Source organism: Pongo abelii, chromosome 16 (genome assembly GCF_028885655.2).
Source record: "Pongo abelii isolate AG06213 chromosome 16, NHGRI_mPonAbe1-v2.0_pri, whole genome shotgun sequence".
Classification (NCBI taxonomy): domain Eukaryota; kingdom Metazoa; phylum Chordata; class Mammalia; order Primates; family Hominidae; genus Pongo; species Pongo abelii.
Window position 1 is genome coordinate 78,061,699 of NC_072001.2, and position 19,973 is coordinate 78,081,671.

General features: G+C 56.0%; 2 protein-coding genes and 1 long non-coding RNA gene across 5 annotated transcripts; 2 read left to right on the plus strand and 1 right to left on the minus strand.

Moving 5' to 3' along the window:
• The first annotated feature begins 247 nt into the window (after positions 1 to 247).
• On the plus strand, positions 248 to 14,102 carry LMAN1L (lectin, mannose binding 1 like). 3 transcript variants are annotated; one of them, XM_063716220.1, is made up of 13 exons: positions 248 to 663; positions 3,804 to 3,958; positions 4,074 to 4,181; positions 4,279 to 4,337; positions 6,353 to 6,452; positions 6,787 to 6,927; positions 8,269 to 8,401; positions 8,709 to 8,860; positions 9,485 to 9,556; positions 10,265 to 10,332; positions 11,179 to 11,302; positions 11,976 to 12,103; positions 13,115 to 14,102. In XM_063716220.1, the coding sequence occupies exons 1-13, from the start codon at positions 450 to 452 to the stop codon at positions 13,242 to 13,244; spliced, it is 1,584 nt and encodes a 527-aa protein (XP_063572290.1). In that variant the 5' UTR covers positions 248 to 449; the 3' UTR covers positions 13,245 to 14,102. The 3 variants fall into 3 exon arrangements, 1 of the variants encoding a protein (XP_063572290.1); XR_008514215.2 differs by lacking the exons at positions 248 to 663; positions 3,804 to 3,958; positions 4,074 to 4,181; ... (6 more) ...; positions 11,179 to 11,302; positions 11,976 to 12,103 and having other exon boundaries at positions 9,905 to 10,332; positions 13,112 to 14,102; XR_002911491.3 differs by lacking the exons at positions 248 to 663; positions 3,804 to 3,958; positions 4,074 to 4,181; ... (6 more) ...; positions 11,179 to 11,302; positions 11,976 to 12,103 and having other exon boundaries at positions 9,905 to 10,332.
• Positions 4,869 to 11,871, minus strand: LOC129050513 (uncharacterized). Its single transcript, XR_008514216.2, has 4 exons — positions 11,683 to 11,871; positions 8,726 to 8,900; positions 7,829 to 7,982; positions 4,869 to 5,309 (listed from the first exon to the last, which is right to left on the minus strand). It is a non-coding gene; the product is annotated as an uncharacterized LOC129050513 (long non-coding RNA).
• A 103-nt stretch (positions 14,103 to 14,205) lies between the features above and the next one.
• On the plus strand, positions 14,206 to 18,841 carry CPLX3 (complexin 3). Its single transcript, XM_009250023.4, has 3 exons — positions 14,206 to 14,512; positions 15,675 to 15,762; positions 17,738 to 18,841. Exons 1-3 carry the CDS (start codon positions 14,349 to 14,351, stop codon positions 17,960 to 17,962), a joined length of 477 nt encoding a protein of 158 aa, XP_009248298.1. The 5' UTR covers positions 14,206 to 14,348; the 3' UTR covers positions 17,963 to 18,841.
• The last annotated feature ends 1,132 nt before the right edge of the window (positions 18,842 to 19,973 follow it).

A 19,973-nucleotide genomic window follows, 5' to 3' on the forward strand; every position in this document is an offset into this window, starting at 1 on the left:
GAGGGAGAGAGGAGGCAGGAAGGAGAGAAGGATGGGTGTCCAGATAGACGTGCCATCCATGCTGGGGGACACAGGCAGAATGTGGAGGCCTGTCTTCCTAACTGGGAGGGGAGGCCAGGGCTGCTGAAGGATGGGGCCCAACCCTGGGCAACCCCCCTCCCCCCATCCCCCCCTCCCCCCCTCCCCCACATCCAACTGCTGGAAGTGGTGGGAGACAGAAAGATGGCCTGAGTCGGGAGCAGGGGCAGAGCTCAGGTTGTCGAGGGGTCCCGCTGCCCACGTCAGACTGGAGGTGAGGGACGGGCGGGGCCTGACAGCAGGCCTGGAAGGAACAGGATGTCTACGCTGGAGAGGGAGGGAGAGGACAGTGCCAAAACCCAGCTCCTGGCCAGTCCCCAGCTCCTCCCTGCCTGGCCCTATCCCAGGATCCCCTCCCCAGCCTCCCAGCTATGATGTACCCCAGGGCCCAGACTTCAGGCGCCCTCACAATGCCGGCGGTCAGAGGTCCAGGTCCCTTGTTCTGCCTTGTCCTCCTGCTCCTAGACCCCCACAGGCCTGAGACGGGGCGTCCTCCTCTGCGCAGGTTTGAGTACAAGCTCAGCTTCAAAGGCCCAAGGCTGGCATTGCCTGGAGCTGGAATACCCTTCTGGAGCCATCATGGAGGTGAGGGGCAGGGGTGGGGACCAGCCATGCCCAGGGTCCCTCAAAGTGCTGGAGGGGCTGTGACTTGGTGGGGAGTGGGTCTGTCACAGCCATATCTCTGTCCAGGGTGGGGCAAGGCCTGGAACAGTGCCAGGCACCCCAGGACCCCTTCCAGGCTTGTCTGCTGCTCCACCCCCTCAACACCCCCCACCCCTGCCCAGGCTGTTTCTCCTCTGCCTCTCTGCTTCCCTGCCCCAGGACTTCTCTCTTCTCCTCTGCCTCTCCTTGGACCCCTGCCCTTCCTCTGCCTCTGACCTGTGAACACACAGACACATGCTCACACACTAAGTCTCAGGCACACAGAAGGCAATGTGGACCAGCACAAACCTCCACTGTCCCGGCTCCATCCCAGCAGGCCTGTGGCTGACCATGAGAACTGGGGGTTACCTGGAGGGAAGCATCCTCATCCCAGGCGAGTGAGCACCAGCCCTTCCCTGTATGTGTGTTGTGAGTGGAAGCAGGCATGAGAGCATCTTAGCCCATAGGTTTGTGTTCAGGGACTTCCAAACCCAGACCTACAAAGAGTGTGTCTTCTACCAGATCTTGTTCCAAAAAGGATTTGTGATGATGGAACTACACGATAGAGGGAGTGAGCAAGAACAATGAGGATTAGAGTGGAGCATGAAATAGTCTAGGAGCAAGGCTTCCAAAACATATGCTGTGAGGTCTGTCCACCTCAGAGTTGGGCCATGGATTTAATTCTGAGCCTCTTAGCAGGCAAAGCAAAGATAGAAAGCAGATCGGCTGTGGATTTCTGTCTATAAAATGTGAGTTCTTGGCCAGGCACAGTGGCTCACGCCTGTAATCCCAGCACTTTGGGAGGCCGAGGCGGGTGAATCACAAGGTCAAGAGATCGAAACCATCCTGGCCAAAATGGTGAACCCCGTCTCTACTAAAAATACAAAAATTAGCTGGGTGTGGTGGCATGCGCCTGTAGTCCCAGCTACTCAGGAGGCTGAGGCAGGAGAATTGCTTGAACCTGGGAGGGCAAGGTTGCAGTGAGCTGAGATCCCACCATTGCACTCCAGCCTGGGCACAGAGCCAGACTCTGTCTCAAAAAAAAAAAAAAAAAGATGTGAGTTCTGAGAAATGGCACGATTCCTAACGATTCCTAACTAAAGCCAGGACAAAATATCCCTCTTTTTTTTTTTTTTTTTTTTTTGAGATGGAGTTTCACTCTTGTTGCCCAGGCTGGAGTGCAGTGGTGGGATCTTGGCTCACTGCAACCTTCACCTCCCGGATTCAAGCGATTCTCCTGCCTCAGCCTCCTGAGTAGCTGAGATTACAGGTGTGTGCCACCACACGCAGCTAATTTTTGTATTTTTTTTTTTTTTTTCGAGATGGAGTCTTGCTCTGTTGCCCAGGCTGGAGTGCAGTGATGTGATCTCGGCTCACTGCAAGCTCCGCCTCCTGGGTTCATGCCATTCTCCTGCCTCAGCCTCCCCAGTAGCTGGGACTACAGGTGGCTGCCACCACGCCCAGCTAATTTTTTGTACTTTTAGTAGAGACGGGGTTTCACCTTGTTAGCCAGGATAGTTTCGATCTCCTGACCTCGTGATCCGCCCGCCTTGGCCTCCCAAAGTGCTGGAATTACAGGCAAGCCACCGCGCCCAGCCTAATTTTTGTATTTTTTAAGTAGAGACGGGGTTTCACCATGTTGGCCAGGCTGGTCTCGAACTCCTGAGCTCAGATGATCCGCCTGCCTTGGCTATCCAAAGTGCTGGGATTATAGGCGTGAGCCACCGCACCCAGCCCAAAATATCCCTTTAAGATGATAGGCCCTGTCAGTAGGGTTTCTTCCAGTCCTCCTTCATAGAGACACAGGAAGTAACAAAAAAGTGGGCTGTTTCTCACAGCACCAAGCTGGGCCCTGCTTCAGGACCAGGATGGCAAAGCTTATACAACACTCACTGCTCTGGGCCTTGGCAAGTCTGGGTGTCACAGATCATGTGAGGGAGCAGAGGCACCTTCTCCAAGATCACCCAGTGATGTGTGCATTGTCTGTTCATTCATTCGTTCACCCTGATGCTCCTCTGTGCCCAGCCCAGAGATACCAGGCAGAGTCAAGCTGAGGGAGCCCATGGTCTGGGGCAAGGTCTCACCCACAGGCCTCGTAAGGCTGAAAGCCTTCTGCAAGGATTTCAGAGGCAGTGACAGCTTCCAGAGGCCCTGGGACTTGTGGCCTTGCAGCTCTGAGCCTCCCTACCCCCATCCCTGGCCTTTATAGAGCAAACAGTCTGGATTAGCAGCCTCCAGAACGTCCTGGCAGAGTCTGGGCCCTGGGCCAGGTTCCAGGCTGGCAGGTTGGAGGGTGGGGAGCGAGCTGGAGTAGGGCCTCTGAATTCCCTGCCCCCAGTTCCTGCCAAGACTGCCTCAGTTTCTCTCCCATTCCTTCTTCCTACCATGCAGGGCTCCTTCCTCCCCGCCCCACCACCACCAGTGACAATTCTCACACACACACTCCATCCTGCACTCTTTCATCGCCGTCCTGTGGGCTGGTTCTCACCTTCACACCTTTGCTTTCCTGCTTTCCTCACCTTGGAATGCCCCCTAGGTCCTGTCCACCAGGAAGCTCTGGCCTCATTTGGCCACAGCCTAGAGTCTTGGGCCTTCTTGCAGTTACTCCCTCCTAAAGTGCTCTCCTGTGTTCTGTGGTCTCAGGCACTTCCTTTTTTGTCACAAGGCCTCAGTTTCCTCATCTGAGAAATGGGAAGAGTTAGACACAAATCTCTCTCATGGTGGAAAAAGCTTGTGCTTTGCAGTCATATGGAGCTGAATTCCATCCAATCCACTTAGTTCCTTAACTTTTCTGAGCCTCACTTTCCTCATCTGTTAGATGGGTTCTTATAAAAACAGACAACACACACTGCGGTGAGGCTTCGCTGACGACGTGGATGGTGCTGGCATTCACTGCCCTCCCCAGCAAAGGCCCCTCCAGCTGTGCTGGGCTCTGACTCCTGCTTCCCTGGCTGGCCGGTTATTTAATGGCAGGCCTTGTCGTTGTCTCCTCCTCTTCTGGGAGCCTAGCCCGGGCCAGTGAGAGAGTGAAGGGGGAGCTGGGGTGTAGTGGGGCCTGGGGCTTGAGCTGCCCTGGTCCACAGACGCCATCCTGGGCCTGGAGGAAGTGCGGCTGACGCCATCCATGAGGAACCGGAGTGGCGCCGTGTGGAGCAGGGCCTCTGTCCCCTTCTCTGCCTGGGAAGTAGAGGTGCAGATGAGGGTGACGGGACTGGGGCGCCGGGGAGCCCAGGGCATGGTGAGTGTCCTCTCCCAGAGCTGACAGAGCGGGGTGGGTCAGGGAGGCGGGTGATGAGCCCCGGGGTCCCAGTATCCCACACGGTTCCCTGAGCTGAGGGGCTGGGGACCTGCAGGCCGTGTGGTACACCCGGGGCAGGGGCCATGTAGGCTCTGTCCTTGGGGGGCTGGCCTCGTGGGACGGCATCGGGATCTTCTTTGACTCTTCGGCAGAGGATACTCAGGTGCGTAGTGGTCTCCTGCCTGCCAGCCTGCCTGCCCGCTCACACCCTCCCCCTCCCGCCATGCCCGCGGCTCAGGCTGCTTCTCACCTCCCTGCAGAACAGTCCTGCCATCCGTGTGCTGGCCAGCGATGGGCACATCCCCTCTGAGCAGCCTGGGTAAGGGCCTGTCTGGACTGACCACTCACCTCCATTTTTGCATTGGAAGGGGCCCGTCCCCCCGATTCGAGCCCCTGCCCCAGCCTCCTCCAGCAGGGGGCCCACCCTCCCGGGCCGCCATACTTGCTGGACTCTCTCACTCAGCCAAAGTCCGCCCCCCTGGGGCTTGATTCCTTCGACCCAGCAGCCCCAGGTGAAATGACACAGGCTGGGGCCTGTGATGAGTATCTTTGCTCCCGTGATCTCATCCCATCTCCAACACCCTCCATAAGTGGGGGGTTATTCGTCCCATTTACAGGTCAGGACATTGAGCCCCAGAGAGGGGAAGGGATGTGCCGTGCGCAGAGCTGAACTTTGAGCCCATACTTACCCCGGGAGGGTCCCCGCCCTTCCCTGCATAGCTGTCCCTTCCCTTTCCCCTGATGATTTGGCTTCTGTCCCTCCCCGGCCCCGCTGCCTCCTCAGTAGCTGGGCCTGTTTGTCAGTGTCTCTCAGCAACCTTCTCTCGGCTCATAACAATTAGAGTAATTGCGTTTATAGAGTGAGCTGATTGCATGCCAGGCACAGCACCAAGCCCTTCTCATTTATTGTCTTAGTTAACCCTCATAACATTGTTATGAGGTCGTTCCAATTACCGTCCTCGTTTTAGAGATGGGAACACTGGGGTTTGGAGAGATGAGATGGCTTGCCCAAGGTCACACAGCTCGGGGCACGAACCCAGGTGGCTGCTCTGGTGCTGGCTTCTCCTCTGCTCTGTGCTGCCTCCCTCTTGGCGGAAGGCGGCACTGTCAGACGCTCTGCTGTGAGTAGCCTGAGGTGTCCAGAGACACTCAGCGTTTAACACTCTTCTCCTGATTCCCCAGAGCCTGCCGAGCCGACCTGTCAGGGAGGCAGCCTGGTCACATTGTCCTTGGCTGCCGGGACATGTCCAGGTCATCCGTCCTGAGTCAGCTGCATTCTGAGCCTTGGCAGCTGGGAGAGGAAAAGGAAGTCAGAGGCACAGGGGACTTGGACTTTAAAAGAAGGAGGAGGGAGAGGCCAGGCACAGTGGCTCACGCCTGTAATCCCAGCATTTTGAGAGGCTGAGGCGGGCTAATCACCTGAGGTCAGGAGTTTGAGACCAGCCTGGCCAACATGGTGAAACCCTGTCTCTACTAAAAATTAAAAAAATTAGCCGGGTGTGGTGGCAAGCACCTGTAATCCCAGCTACTTGGGAGGCTGAGGCAGGAGAACCGCTTGAACCCAGGAGGCAAAGGTTGCAGTGAGCCGAGATCGCGCCACTGCACTCCAGCCAGGGCAACAGAGCAAGACTCCATCTCCGAAAAAAAAAAAAAGAGAGAGAAGAAGGAGGGAGGTAAGGGTGATAGGACGAGGGTGATAGGTGGGTCGGGGGAATGGAGGGCAGAAACTGCATTGTTGGTCCAGGCCTTTGTCCCCTTAAGGAAGGGCCACAGGGAGGCCCCTGGCCCCTTCTGTAAATCCAAGTCCCAACATTCCGTCAGGCAGGGCTTGCTCCCCCTGCCCTCTTCTGCCAAGGGAGCAGGCTACAACAAGAGAGACTCAAGCTAGACAAGGTACATGTCCCATGCCAGCTCGCCCAGCGGAAAGGGAGGTGGCACAGCAAATCTGGGCAGAGTGGCTTCTGGGACTGCCCTCACTGTCCAGGCCTTGAGTCCTGTATATCCTGGCTGGATTCCAACTGCCCACAAGGGCCAGGCATGGTGGCTCACGCCTGTAATCCCAGCACTTTGGGAGCCAAGACAGGTGGATCACTTGAGGTCAGGAGTCTGAGACCAGCCTGACCAACAATGTGAAACCCCATCTCTACTAAAAATACAAAAATTAGCTGGGCATGGTGGTGCATGCCTGTAGTCTTAGCTACTTGGGAGGCTGAGGTGAGAGGATCACTTGAGTCCAGCAGGCAGAGGTTGCAATGAGCCACAACTGCACCATTGCACTCCAGCCTGGGCAGCGACTCTTTCTCAAAAACAAACAAGTGAACAAACTGCCCACAGGGATGGAGCCAGCCAAGCGCTGGGCTCCTGTCATCGGGACTTCCGGAACCAGCCACACCCCTTCAGAGCACAGATCACCTACTGGGGTCAGAGGCTGCGCGTGAGTCACCCTTCCTGCTTCTGACAGGGCTCTGAGTTACAGAGCTGCTATGTGTGCGTGCCCACGGCCCCAACACACCAGTGCCTGTGACACCACGTGAGGTCCCTGGCGCACACGGGCCAACATCCACAGGGGATCCTACATCCCTACACAGAATCCTAACACTCACCCAGAGCACATACATGTAAGGGCTCACATGAGACCAGGAGTGCGGGTCACCTCCATGCCATTCTGATACCAAGCCCTAGGGCCACCTGCCGTCCCACGGCCAGGGGAGCCAGGGAGTCAGAGGTAGAGACATCCCCCCACTGCTCACTCCCTCCGTGTCCCTCAGGTGTCCTTGAACAGTGGCCTCACTCCCAGTGATCCAGATGAGTTCTGCATGGATGTGGGGCCCCTGCTTTTGGTCCCTGGAGGTTTCTTTGGGGTCTCAGCAGCCACCGTCACCCTGGCAGGTGAGGATCCCACTGGGCAGGTAAGAGCAGAAGGGCAGTGACGAATAAATCACCCTCAGCACACCTTCTAAAGAGCACTGGGGTGGCGTCAGCCACTTCGCCACGGACCTGGGCCTCCATGACCCTTCGGAAAAGTAATGTCTGCCTTGAGACTTGCAAGTCTCAAATGGGATAAAACAAGAGAAGCTTTGATTTCAGTGCTGGCCATATAAGTACTCCTAGCTGTGAGCTGCAGGACAAGTGGAAGACAGACAGCAAGGAGGGACATTTAGGAAAATGGAGCAAAGAGATGTGACACCATGGAGAGTCCACGGAGGGTCCCACAGCGGGAAAGCCAAGGGCAACCAGAGCGTGGGAGTCCTTGAATGCCAGGACCTTGGTCTGGCTTCTGAGGAGGAGAGTGACATGGTCAGAGCTATGCTGGAAAGGTGGCCACGGTGCAGTTGCTACTACCAGTAGCAGCTGTGCTCTGGGGGCCTAGAGAGTGTCCGTTGGTCTGCTGCCATGGCTCTAGCCCGGGATGTTTTGGGATCATCCAGTTCTGCCACAGGGGCCTGCCTCTGACTGAGTGTGAGGTTCAACCCTCACCACCCACCCATCTACCTGTCAACCCTCACACCTTCCTATGAAGTGAGCAAGACAAGCATCAGACGGTGGCCCAAAGTCTCCCCTCTTGCCTCGGTGGGATATCATGGCAGTGAGGGTGAAGGCTGAGCGAGGGGGCTGCTGGGTGGAGGGGTCTTACTTCTCCTTCATCTGTCCCCTTCCAGACGATCATGATGTCCTGTCCTTCCTGACCTTCAGCCTGAGTGAGCCCAGCCCAGAGGTGATGCCAGCCCTGGCCTACCTGAGAATGGCAGCCCAGGGACCCTGCCCTCACCCATGTCATGGTGCCCTCAGACCTACCATTCCAGCCCTTACCTCCACCTGGCCTCTGAGCTCTGCTCAGGCCAGACCTTGTGTAGGGCAGTGCTGCGGGCCAGGCCCGGTCTGCGAGTCCTCGCAGGCTGGCTGGCTCAGGCTGTGACATTACAGTTCAGAGCAATCAGTGCCAGGTCTCAAAAGGTGCAGGGGGCTGTGGGAGCACAGAGGAGGGGTCCCAACCAGCCAGTGGCTCAAGGAAGGCTGCCTGGAGGAGATGAGCTTAAAGGAGCCACGGATCAGCACATACAGGCTTGAGGCCACAGCAGGGAGAGAAGACGGTGGGGATCTGCGTGAAGGCAGAACTCAGAGGGCTGGAAACTACAGGGCCAGATGGCCAGGGAGGAAGGCTGGGCTCATGGGGAAGCCTGTGGGAAGGCTCCCCTCACCTCTGGATCTCCCATGGGTTTGGGGCCCGACTTTCTGTCTTCCTCCCCTAGGTTCCCCCTCAGCCCTTCCTGGAGATGGAGCAGCTCCGCCTGGCGAGGCAGCTGGAAGGGCTGCGGGCAAGGCTGGGCTTGGGCACCAGGGAGGATGTAACTCCAAAGTCAGACTCTGAAGCTCAAGGAGAAGGTAGGGACCGAGAGATCGGGCAGATGGCACTCATCTGAGTGTCACAGCATCCTCCACCCTTATGACCAGGAGTCCTTTAATCAGTAGGGAAACTGAGGCCTGAGGAGGCCACATCTAAGCAGGCCCTGGACCCAAGGGTTCTGTCCTATTCCCACCTTACCACTCAGACTCATTTTCCAGGAGAGGATCTTGGAGGCAGCAGCCACACCTTCTGGCACCCCTCTCCAAGAAGCCCCCCCAAAGATAAGATAGGCTGTGTTACCCCACCATGGCTGGCTGCCTATCCCAGCTCTGCCCTAATCCCCAGGGGAAAGGCTCTTTGACCTGGAGGAGATGCTGGGCAGACACAGCCGGATCCTGCAGGCTCTGTGGGGTCTCTCCGAGCAGCTGGCCCAGGCTGAGAGACAATGGAAGAAGCAGCTGGGGCCCCCAGGCCAAGCCGGGCCTGATGGAGGCTGGGTGAGAAGCCCCACAGGCATCCAAGGCTCCACCTGCGGGCCTGAAAGAGGAGCAAGCACTGTAGTCAGCAACTAGTCGCCCCTAAGGCCTGGAGGGAAAGGAGGGCAGGGATGAAGTGCTGCAGGTCACAGGATGGGGCAGGGCAGCATGCAGGATGGCATCTCTGCACAAGCAAATGCGCATGGGGCTGGGGCTGAGGCTGAGGCTGAGGCTGAGGCTGAGGCTGGGGAGAGGAGATGCCAGATATTTGGAATCAGCTCTGTAGATGAATGACAGAAATAGACTAGGTGCTAATTTGCATGTAGCTTCACATGCGATTTGCATAGGGCTTGCTTAATGCTCAGTTGCACCAGAAGCCTCATTTCATCTTCATTGCCATCTGGCTCCTCCCCCAGGGAGTCATGCTTCGGGTCATGCCCAGCCTGGGGGCCTGAGAGCTAAACTCAGCCAAGGTGTTAGATACTGGGCAGAGGAGGCCAGCAGCTCTTGTGGGCTTTGCTGGGCTCTGACAGCTCGAGGTTTTAATCTTGTGTCAGAGCAGCTTAGGCTGGGCTGCTAGTGTGTGTGGGGAAGAGGGGAAGGGACTTACACTCCAGGGCCAGGCCTCTCTCATCCTACCCCCAGGCCTTGGACTCTTCCTGCCAGATTCTATCCACCCCAGGGAGGGGTGGCCACCTCTCCATGTCACTCAATAAGGCAGGGATCCAAACACTGGGTGTTGACCAGCACTGGCCCCAGCTTGGCTGGTGCTCTGGGCGAACCGGGGCAGAGAAGACTGGGCTGGGCCTCTGCCTCCTTCAGGGGACAGAACCACTTTTAGAAGGGAGAGGTATTTTGGCTTGGCGTGGTGGCTCACACCTGTAATCCTAGCACTTTGGGAGGCCAAGGCGGGCAGATCACGAGGTCAAAAGATCGAGACCATCCTGGCCAACATGGTGAAACTCCGTCTCTATTAAAAATACAAAAATTATACAAAAATTAGCTGGGCGTGGTGACGTGCATCTGTAGTCCCAGCTACTCGAGAGACTGAGGCAGAAGAATCACTTGAACCCGGGAGGCAGAGGTAGCAGTGAGCTGAGATTGTGCCACTGCACTCCAGCCTGGCTGCAGAGCAGGACTCCATCTCAAATAAATAAATAAGAAGGGAGAGGTATTTTGAGAAAACCCTAAAGTGGCCACTGTCAGGAGGAAACAACCACCCCTGGGGAGAGAGGTGTGAGTGGAGGGAGAATGCAGAAGCCCTTATGGATGAGGTCAGAGAAACACAGTGCGTCCAAATAAGGAGGCCCTGGTAATCTGGGAAGGCCTCTGGAAGGAAGAGGCTGCAGTGCCACTGGGAAGGTGGGCTCTGAGAAGAGAGGGGCTATGTCCTGGGCCCTAGACAAGAGGCTGCCCCTCCTGCAGGACTCTGCCAAGGTCGGTGCCCTGCTCCATGGACAGTGGACTCTGCTCCAGGCCCTGCAAGAGATGAGGTAAGGGACTGGGTGGGGACCCCTCCACCACCTTGTTTCTCTGCCTGAAGTTCCTCCATTAGCCCTTCATCCCTTCCATCATTTCCTGAGCGCCAGCACACAGCCTGTCAATTGGAAGGGCTGGGGGTGGAGTTAGGTTTGTTGAGTTGACTTGAATTTAATTCAATCAAGTTCAACATTTTGCAAGTCCTAGTTGAAAAGCAATTCTCTCCCGGAGAAGCCCATCATGAAGGCCCCCTCAGACACTCCCACCCTCAGGAGGCTTAAGAAATCTGAGCATTCCTTCAATGGAAGCTCCTGGGATGAGGGGCATTTTGATGGGGGCTTTGGAGAGGGAGCACAGCCAAGATCAGACCAGTTGGAGGAGACAGTCCCTGACTTGGTTTTGTGCCCCGATTAACTTCCCGGTATCCCACTCTAGGCCGGGCCTCTGGAGCCCTGGGGGCTGGGGGTGTCCTGGGGATGCTGTGGAGGAGGCATGCATCCCAGCCTGAAGCCTAAAGCCCCTCTGTACACACACAGCTAGATGCCTAGGGTTGGGGGTGGAGAGGCACCTAGATGAGAAGAAGGAAAGGAGTTAAATCCCCAGGGACTGGGGATGGAAGGCAGAGCTGGGGAGCCTGGGGTTGACACAGATAGCTTTAGGGAGATCTTTATCTGAGCTAAAGTCTCAGGATCTAGGAAGAAGGTTGGAGGTGAAAAGACCAGCCCCCAAGAAGGGGCCCCATGGATGGTACCTGTTCCCCATCCATGTGCTGCCCCTGGGGAAATGGGAAATGATTAGGCCATTTGGGTGGAAGCAGAAGAGGTAATGAGTCATCTTACTTGGTTTCCACCCCTGATTAGGGATGCAGCTGTCCGCATGGCTGCAGAAGCCCAGGTCTCCTACCTGCCTGTGGGCACTGAGCATCATTTCTTAGAGCTGGGCCACATCCTGGGCCTCCTGCAGAAGGAGATTCGGGTCCCGGCAGTGAGGGGGAAGTAGTGGGGAACATGGGGTCCCCAACCTTGGCATCTGGGATCAGCCACCCTTCTTCCAGCACTTCAGCAGCCCCAAGCCCTCCTGCCTTTGCCCGCCCCTCCCAGGACTGCTGGCAAGCACATCTGTGCCTGCGTCAGTGTCTGTGTGTGCATGCATACGTGCCAGCACACATCTCATCTTTTCTCTGTCCTCTGTCCTCTCTGGAGAGTCCCACAGACTCAGCACCAGCAGGGCCCTGGACACCCCTCGATCCAATATCCAATGACCAGAGGGGAAATGGGGTGGGCTGTGTCCAAGATCATTCAGAGTCCAGTGGTGGAGTCAGTGCTTCCCCATGCCCTGTCCCATCCTCGTTCCCTTGCTCTCACCTTGCTCACCCTATCTTTGGCTTTCTACTTCTCTCTTTCTCTTCTCTTGAGCCCTGGGCCCCTTGATGATCCCAGGCCCCAGGCCTTCCCAGCTGTTCCCACAGATGCAGCCATGGGAGCTGGGGTGGGGGAGGCAGCTTTGTACACTGCCCCCTCTCCAAGTTCCCTGGATGAGAGCCAGGACGCCCCAAGCCTGGGGAAAGAAAACGGAGCATGCACATGGCCTAGATTCCAGGTCTCCCCCTCCTTCTGGGTAAGAAGCTAAGCTAGGACCTTAGACTTTCCCCTTTCAGAAGGCAGTGGCCAAGGCCCCCCGCCCACCTGGCCAGCCCCCAAGGGCCTCCTCGTGCCTGCAGCCTGGCATCTTCCTGTTCTACCTCCTCATTCAGACTGTAGGCTTCTTTGGCTACGTGCACTTCAGGTGGGCCACCCCGTGAGCAGGACTTCCCACAGCACTGGCATCTCTTGGTTCTCAGCTATAGCCATTGGATTTAGGAGAGGGGACACTTCAGCCCAGAGGGGACCTGCCGAGTCCCCAAATCACAAAGAGCACAGTGCAGGATAAGGCCCATTCTCTCACCAAGCACTACTGACCACCTCTCTCACCAAGCACTACTGACCACTAACCCCATCTGGGTCCTGCTCTCACGGAGCTCACTCACACAGGTCTAACTGACCCTGTGTAGTCAATGCCATGATGTCAGGAAGCTGAGGGGCTATGAGAGTGCAGGAGAACACACTTGACCCCCCTTGGTTAGGGAATCAACCTGGAAGGGACATTTGATATGGTCATTAAGGTGACTACGAGTTTTCCACCCTGACAAGATAGGTAAAGGCATAGAGGCAGAGGGAACAGCATGAGAAAAGGCAGGGAGGCATGAGAAAAACATAATATTTTAGAGAAAAAGTGGCAAGTTCAGTAGTTTTGGAGCAAAGGGCAGGACTAGTTTGTGAAATTGGGCAAAGAGATCTAAAAAAGTGAGAGGAGGTCACTAGTTTTGCTTGGTGTGTGTTTGCTGAATGAACGTGCACCATTTAGAGATGTGGGGTGTGCTAAAGGCTTCAGCAATGAGACTGACAATCTTTGTTGGTGGAATTTCAAGACAAGAAGAGTCCGTGTGGGCTGGGATGGTCCTGGAGGAGGAGTAAAATGAGCTAAGCTTTAAAAAGCACAAGGTGGAAATGCTCACAGGCTTCAGCGCATGCACAGGAGTGCAGTGGTGGCAATCAGCCTGGAGCCACTAGGGCAGACCTTACATGCCCAGGGGGAAAGTGTGGACCATATGCAGCAGGCCAAAGGAGCCACAGAAAGTCCAAGAACAGCGGAAGTTGTGGTGCAGTGAGTGTAGCAAGGCAAGCATGAGAGTCTTGGTTTTTCAAAAGCCCATAAAGAAGAGACGCAAGTAACCTGTAACCTTCTCTCTGGCAGCAGGCAGGAGCTGAACAAGAGCCTTCAGGAGTGTCTCTCCACAGGCAGCCTTCCTCTGTGTCCTGCACCACACACCCCCAGGGCCCCGGGGATTCTGAGGAGGCAGCCTCTCCCTGCCAGCATGCCTGCCTGACCCACCTCAGAGCCTGCTTTGCATCACTGGGAAGCAGGCAGTGTCTTGGGTGGGGGCTTGGTCAGTATCCTCTCTGTCTGGGTGCCCAGCTCCCACCCACACCTGAGCTTTCGGCATGCTCCCACCTTATTAAAGGTAATTTCCCTCTCCCCATGCTGTGATATGCTGGTCTTCTTTCCAGCCTCACCCTAATCTCTGTGAAGGCTTCCACCCCTTCTGAGTAGCTGGCTGGGAGTGGACTCCAAGCAGGCAAGGAGGCCAAGGCCTGGCTTAACCTCCAAAAGACCAGATACCCCACAGGCTTTGAACCTTCGACTATGGAGGGAAAGAGAGCCATGACTGTATATAATGCTGTCCTCAAATTCACCCATAACAGAGAGCAGTGTCTCCCAATGTCCCTCCTGGCCCAGCTCAGCCAGCATCACTGAGCAGCTCTCTCCCTCCCCATTCCTAGCTGCTCCAGGGGCAGCAGGGGAGGCGCGTGACAGAGCAACCCTGAGAGGCCAACTCGTGGAACCATAACTGGGATTCCCGCTCACGCCCTCAGGTCTCCCTTCCTTTTCCAGCGTCAAGCTCTTTGGGCAGCTGCTGGGTTCAGTGACTTGGGTGGGTAGGGAGAATGGGGGGCGCCCAAGGCTGGGTTTTTACCCCTTGCTGCTACCTGGATCTCCCAGCTGAAATCCCAGTTATTAGTGGCCCAGGAGAGGAGAAAGTTGGAAGAGGCTACGGAACAGGGTTCCGGGAGTGTATGAGCTCAACCCCTCTCCCGGGAGAACGACCCCACCACCGCAGGCCCTAATCCGCTGTCAGCAGTGCCCAGCGGAGCTCGGCGTTGAAGGAGGCACGTGGGGGAGGCGGGAGTGGGGAGCGGGCACGTGGTCCAGCCTTCTCAGCCCCGTGCTGCCCCCCGCCCCCCGTGAGGAGGGGTTTGGGGAGGTGGGGGCGGGCCCGGGCGGGGGCGGGGGCGGGCGGCGGGCGGCGCCAAGCGTGGGGCGCGGGCCCGCGGCGGGAGCTGTCCGTGAGTCCTAGTGCTGAAGTAGGCGCGGACGTGCCCGGTGCCTGGCGCGTGGTAGCAGGCGCCCAGTGCCCCGGCCGGCGAAGACCATGGCGTTCATGGTGAAGACCATGGTGGGCGGCCAGCTGAAGAACCTCACTGGGAGCCTGGGAGGCGGCGAGGACAAGGGGGATGGGGACAAGTCGGCAGCCGAAGCTCAGGGCATGAGCCGGGAGGAGTACGAGGAGTATCAGAAGCAACTGGTGGAAGAGAAGTGAGTGGGATCCCTTCCTGGCTCCAACGACCTCCCCTCCCCACCCCCACAGCTGCTCAGTCCATCCCCGGGCCAGCCTTAGGTCCCAATCCCTTCTCCCCTACTTTCCTAGACACGGTAAGAGACCGGGAGGTGTCCTCTACACTGCCCCCAGACCCATCCCATCTCAAACCCGAAACCCCGCTCCAGCTTCATACTCCGGCCAAGGGGGAGTGGGGGGGAGGGGCGAACGGACGAGGGACGGACCCGAGCTTGGGACGAGGAGGGGGGTGCACGTGCGTTTCTGACGAAACAATAATCCCTTAATCCGATCTGGTCCCAGCCGCCTATGTCTTCCAACTGGGGCTCCTCTGAACTTGAGGCTCTGAAAAAAGTGGTGCAGCCGCTCAGAGTCGCGGAGGCAGACCCTGAGATGGGGGCAACTCACAGACATTGAGCACTTGTGGGCCCGCGGTGCTGGGACAGAGTTTGGGGCTGGACTCTGCTGCTAGGCTACTTGGGTTCAGAGCCTGGCTTTGCCTATTAGCTGGATAACTTTAGGCAAGTTACTTAACCTTTCTGTGCCTCTGTTTCCTTTTCTGGAAAATGGGGATGGTAATCATAATACATGCCTTGTATATTTATGAAGATTAAATGCCAATGCATGTAAATTGTTTAGCACAGCACCTGGCACATGATAAAGTCTCATAAATGATAGCTATTATTTCGCTCAATCCTGATAACAGTTTTGTGAGTTGCAAAATTTTATCCCTATTTTACAGAAGAGGAAGGTAAGTGACTTACCTAAGGATATACCTAAAATGGTAGTGGAGCTGTGAACCCAAGTTTGGCCTAAATACTTTTCCCCACATGACATAGCTTGTCAGTGAGGGAACAGCAGACCAAGTTGGAGGCCATGAGGGACAAATAATTAGGATCTGCAGAGACAGCCAGACAGACTGCCACCTTGGCTCCCTAGTTTCATCCAGTGGCAGAGATGACAAAGGGCACTGTGATGGGAAGAGGCAGCAGAAACCTGGATGTCCAGGTTGGAGCGCTTTTGCTACACACAAGGTCCAATGCAGCAGCTGCCAGGTCTCAGAACCCCTTCTGTCCTTCCCTCGAAGACTTCAACCCCCTTCTCTCAGCCCTCGTGGTGACTCTGCCCCCGGTGACCCTGCAGGATGGAGCGGGATGCACAGTTCACACAGAGGAAGGCAGAGCGGGCCACACTGCGGAGCCACTTCCGAGACAAATACCGGCTACCCAAGGTAAGCTGGCCCCGGCTGCGAGGCACATCTGGGACCCTGAGCTCTGGGTTCTGGACTCCTTCGCCCCATTCTGGGCACCACAGCCCTCAGCTATAAGACTCACAGCGTGTTTGGTTAGATCCTTCCTTCTCATTCATTTGTTCTTTTATTCATTCACTCACTCATAGTTAAATCTGTGCCCACCAAGGGCCAGGGCTTTGTGCTGAGGGGACCCCAGTCCTCATGAGACTGACAGGTCTGTATTTCTGGAGCCAATCTAAGCCTTTTCTCTCCTCCACCCCCTGTACCCCCACCAAACCTGGGCCAGGCCTGGGCAGAGGAAGACACAGCGGAGGTAGAAATCAGTAGATTCGACTGCAGAGGTGAGTGCTCTGGGGGTTTCTCAACCTACTGAAGGGCAGAACTTAAGGTGGGGGAGAGAAGCCCTGTGTGTGCCAAGTACTTGACCTTCATGTCCTCATCAAACCCCCAATAATGCTGCCAGGCAGCTATCACCCACAGCGACAAAAGATGAAACTGAGGCTCAGAGAGATGGAGGGACTTGGCTAAGATCATACAGCCAGTGAGCCATGGAGCTGGGACCAGCCCTCAAGCCGGTGAATATGAGCCTGCCTTTGCTCCAGGGCCCCAGGCTGCTTTCCAGGGTATGGAGTCTGCCCGTAGAGAGCCAAGTACCCCCTTGGCCGGCCAAGCAGCCAGAGAGTATATCTCAGGAGATCCTGCCCCCACGATCCCCTGGGCAGTGCAGCACCAGAAGGGCATATAAGTGTGCTGCTCCCGTTGTCTAAGGAGGGGACTGAAGCACAAATCTCTCCCAGAATATCACCCTAGTGCATCCAGAACTGTGCTGGACTCAGGGAAAATAGCACAGGGCTATAGCGCTCCTGATTTTGATCTTCCACTTGAATTGAATGACCAAATGTATGAACATCACATTCACTCATTCAACAAATATTTACTGAGTCCCCAGCTGCTTCTGACTCCCCACAGGGCACCAATCTTTTGGAAATCTGTCACGGGGAAAAACCGGTCCAGAATGCCTGCCTCACTGCAAACTCTCCTAGGAATAAAGTCATTCCTCAGATGCTTGCGCTAGGCATATAAGAGACACCTGCCATCAGGGAAGTCAGAGTTGAGCAGAAGAGCCAAGACTTGGATGCAACTGAGTAGGACATAAGGCGCCCCCCAGAAGAACAGTGAAGGGCAATGGCCATCGTAGGTGCCATGCAAAAAAACATAGATGTTGGAATCAGTGACATAGGTTTGAATCTAGCTCCCCAACATCCTACCTGTGTGATCTTGAATAATTTAAGTTACTTAAGTTGGTTAAGTAACTTAAATTTAAAGTAAGTTACTTAAATCCTGTAAGCCTCAATTTCCTTGTTTGTGAAGTGGAAATAACAATACCTACCTACCTCACAGGGTTATTGTGAGAATTAAAAGCACCCAGCTCAACATCTGCCATGTAATAGATATAATAGATGTTTGATAAATGGTACCCATCACTATTTTTGGTTACACCCTTAAGCATAACAAGAGTCAAAACATGACTTAGCTGACTGTAACAGTGTGACTCATAGGTATTTTCATTTTGTCTTTACTCACTGTGCTGGTCCTTCAGTATCTCAGAGTGAAATAAGGTAATATGAAAGGTCTCCATGTCCAGGCATCAAACGCTTGATCCTGGGATGTGGGGGTGGGTGCTGAGCTCACTGGAACATGGGGCTCAAGAATCTAGGGGGCCAGGCACGGTGGCTCATTCCTGTACTCCCAGTACTTTGGGAGGCCAAGGTGGGCATATCACTTGAGCCCAGGAGTTTGAGACCAGTGTGGGCAACATAGGGAGACCTCGTCTCTACAAAAAAAAAAAAAAAAAGAATCTAGGGGCCTGGAACCCAGTCCAAGCCTTCTGCCTGTCCTCTCAACTCTGGGTCCTCACAGACTTCTACTCCACCCCACCCTCTCTTCCCTTCAGAACGAGACAGATGAGAGCCAGATCCAGATGGCAGGTGGAGATGTGGAGCTGCCCCGGGAGCTGGCCAAGATGATCGAGGAGGACACGGAGGAAGAGGAGGAGAAGGCCTCAGTCCTTGGGCAGCTGGCCAGCCTTCCTGGCTTGGACCTGGGCTCACTCAAGGACAAGGCCCAGGCCACACTGGGGGACCTCAAGCAATCAGCTGAGAAGTGTCACGTCATGTGACCACTTCCCCAGGGTTACCCACTGGGCTGGGCCCCCATGAGGGCTAAGAGTCTGTCAACTTCCAGGGACCCACACTCCATTTGGGGCTTTGTTTTCCTTGCCCCATCCTAGTTCCAAGACCTTTCCCATCCATGCCCCAAGCCTGTCTTCTGGTTTCTTCCTCTGCTGGGAGTAAAGTCCCCATCTTCACTCTACCCTTCAGGACCCTCCCCACCAGCTCAGCCTGTGGAGGCCTCCTAAGATTGTAGGAATAGGCCCATCCCTCTCTGGCCATGGCCCCAAGTTCCTGCACACAGGAGCACCCACAGAGAGACACACACAGGACACAAAAACCCTGGCACGTTCAGAGACAGAAGCCACAGATGCATCCCGGCACACACAGACACGCATGCACAGGCCAGCTCCCTTGCATGTCCAGCCCCTCCAGACACCACCACTCAGAAACTCTGAGAGAGAACGTGGGCAGATACCCTCGGCAGACAGAAGGCCTGAGTTCCAGTCTCCACCTTTATTGTTCTTGAAAGCCCCTGCTCTCTCTCAGCCTTATTTCATCATCTGTAAAATGGGAATGGCCTGAATGACTTTTAAGGCTCTTTCTGGCTTGGCCTCTCAGAGCCAAGCCCACACCCCTCCTTGGGCAGGGCAGCAGCTGCCGCCACAGCCTCCAGTGGCTGCCACTGTGGGCTCTGGGAGCCGGAGCGATGCTGTGTGAGAGGCAGAATGCCAAGGATGAAGCTGGCACTGAACAGTAAGCGGCTCCAGGCCTCCTCTGGGCCCAGGGCCCAGCCAATTTCTGTTCTGTTCCTGTAGAACGCTCTCTGGATTCCATAGCTGGAATCTCCTCTCTTAGCTCAGTGAAAAATAAAAATCCCAAATGGTGTGCCTACCTTCCCACTTCTTACTGGCTTCCAGGAGTCTTGGAGTTCACAGCCCCCCGAGCCTGCCTTAAAGGGGTGTCCTCCACCCCCCACCTACAGCTTCACAGGAGGGGAGGAGGCATCCAGTGCTAGGAGTGGAAGTGTCTCCAGCTCTGTTCTCTTGGGGCCCTGGGTGAAGGTGGGGTCTGGGGCCTATGAAATAGGTCTGGGCTTTGAGGAGGATGGAGCAGCCTCATTATGTGAGGAAGATGGGGCCTCTGGGGCATCACTGAGACCACAGGTGGGGCCAGGGCTGGACCGCAGCTGTCTTGGGTGCCTATGCCTACACCCCTCCTCACCCTAGAGACGGAAGATGTGCAAAAAGAAAGAAGGTAGGGCAACTGCATTCCAGCCCCACACTGTGATGACTTTGAGCCTGTCCTTTCCCTCCTTGAGCCTGTCTTGCTTGTCCCTTGTAAAATGAACAGTCCCCCTCTCCCCCAAATAGTAATAATACGTTTCAAAGGGTGACCATTTATAAAGCATACGACAAACCATATCAATAAATGTAACTCATTCTTTTAAAAAAATGAAGAGCCCAGATCTCATCCCGCTCACCTGTGGCAGGGGCTGAGGGGCAGGGGTCAGGGGAGGTTTAAGAAACCAGCCAGGAAGCTCCCCAAGCAGGTCGCCCCCGGGGCCCAGGCAGGAGGAAGGTGCTATGGGGCCAACCCCAGGTGCCCCACCCCGAGGTCCAGGGCCCGGCCTGTGGGGAAGCCAGCCAAGGTTCACAGGAAGGAGCGGCTGTCTGAGGATTGGGTTTCAAGGGCAAAGTTTCCATGAGGTCTCCTTTGTAAAATAAGAACAAGGCATATAGAACCTGTACAGGAGGTCATGCGGGGCTGGAAGAGGGGAGACAGGGCAGGGAGAGACACAGGCCCAGCCCTGGTATCTGCTGCTGAAGCTGTCACTCTTGGTCTCACTCTCCTGAGTGTCCCCAGGGAATGGGCCTGGGCCTCTGAGCTGCTCCTGGGCTGCCCCCAGGCCAGGGCCTCCTCCTGACCTTCTCAGAGCTGAAGGAGACCCAAGCCAGAGCCCCAGGCCGGGTAGGGGGGTCATGGGCTGCCTCCGCAGCATCAGCAGCAAGGCCCACG

What these genes read in the sequence shown, in the direction of transcription:
- CPLX3 (XM_009250023.4), top strand. Translation starts at nt 14,349, where the DNA reads ATGGCGTTCATGGTGAAGACCATGGTGGGCGGCCAGCTGAAGAACCTC. An exon ending in AAGCAACTGGTGGAAGAGAA is followed by an intron (nt 14,513 to 15,674) that starts GTGAGTGGGATC and finishes GTGACCCTGCAG; the next exon opens with GATGGAGCGGGATGCACAGT. An exon ending in ACAAATACCGGCTACCCAAG is followed by an intron (nt 15,763 to 17,737) that starts GTAAGCTGGCCC and finishes TCTTCCCTTCAG; the next exon opens with AACGAGACAGATGAGAGCCA.
- LMAN1L (XM_063716220.1), top strand. Translation starts at nt 450, where the DNA reads ATGATGTACCCCAGGGCCCAGACTTCAGGCGCCCTCACAATGCCGGCG. An exon ending in CCGGGCCTGATGGAGGCTGG is followed by an intron (nt 8,861 to 9,484) that starts GTGAGAAGCCCC and finishes TCCTACCCCCAG; the next exon opens with GCCTTGGACTCTTCCTGCCA. An exon ending in TTTGGCTACGTGCACTTCAG is followed by an intron (nt 12,104 to 13,114) that starts GTGGGCCACCCC and finishes CTCTGGCAGCAG; the next exon opens with GCAGGAGCTGAACAAGAGCC.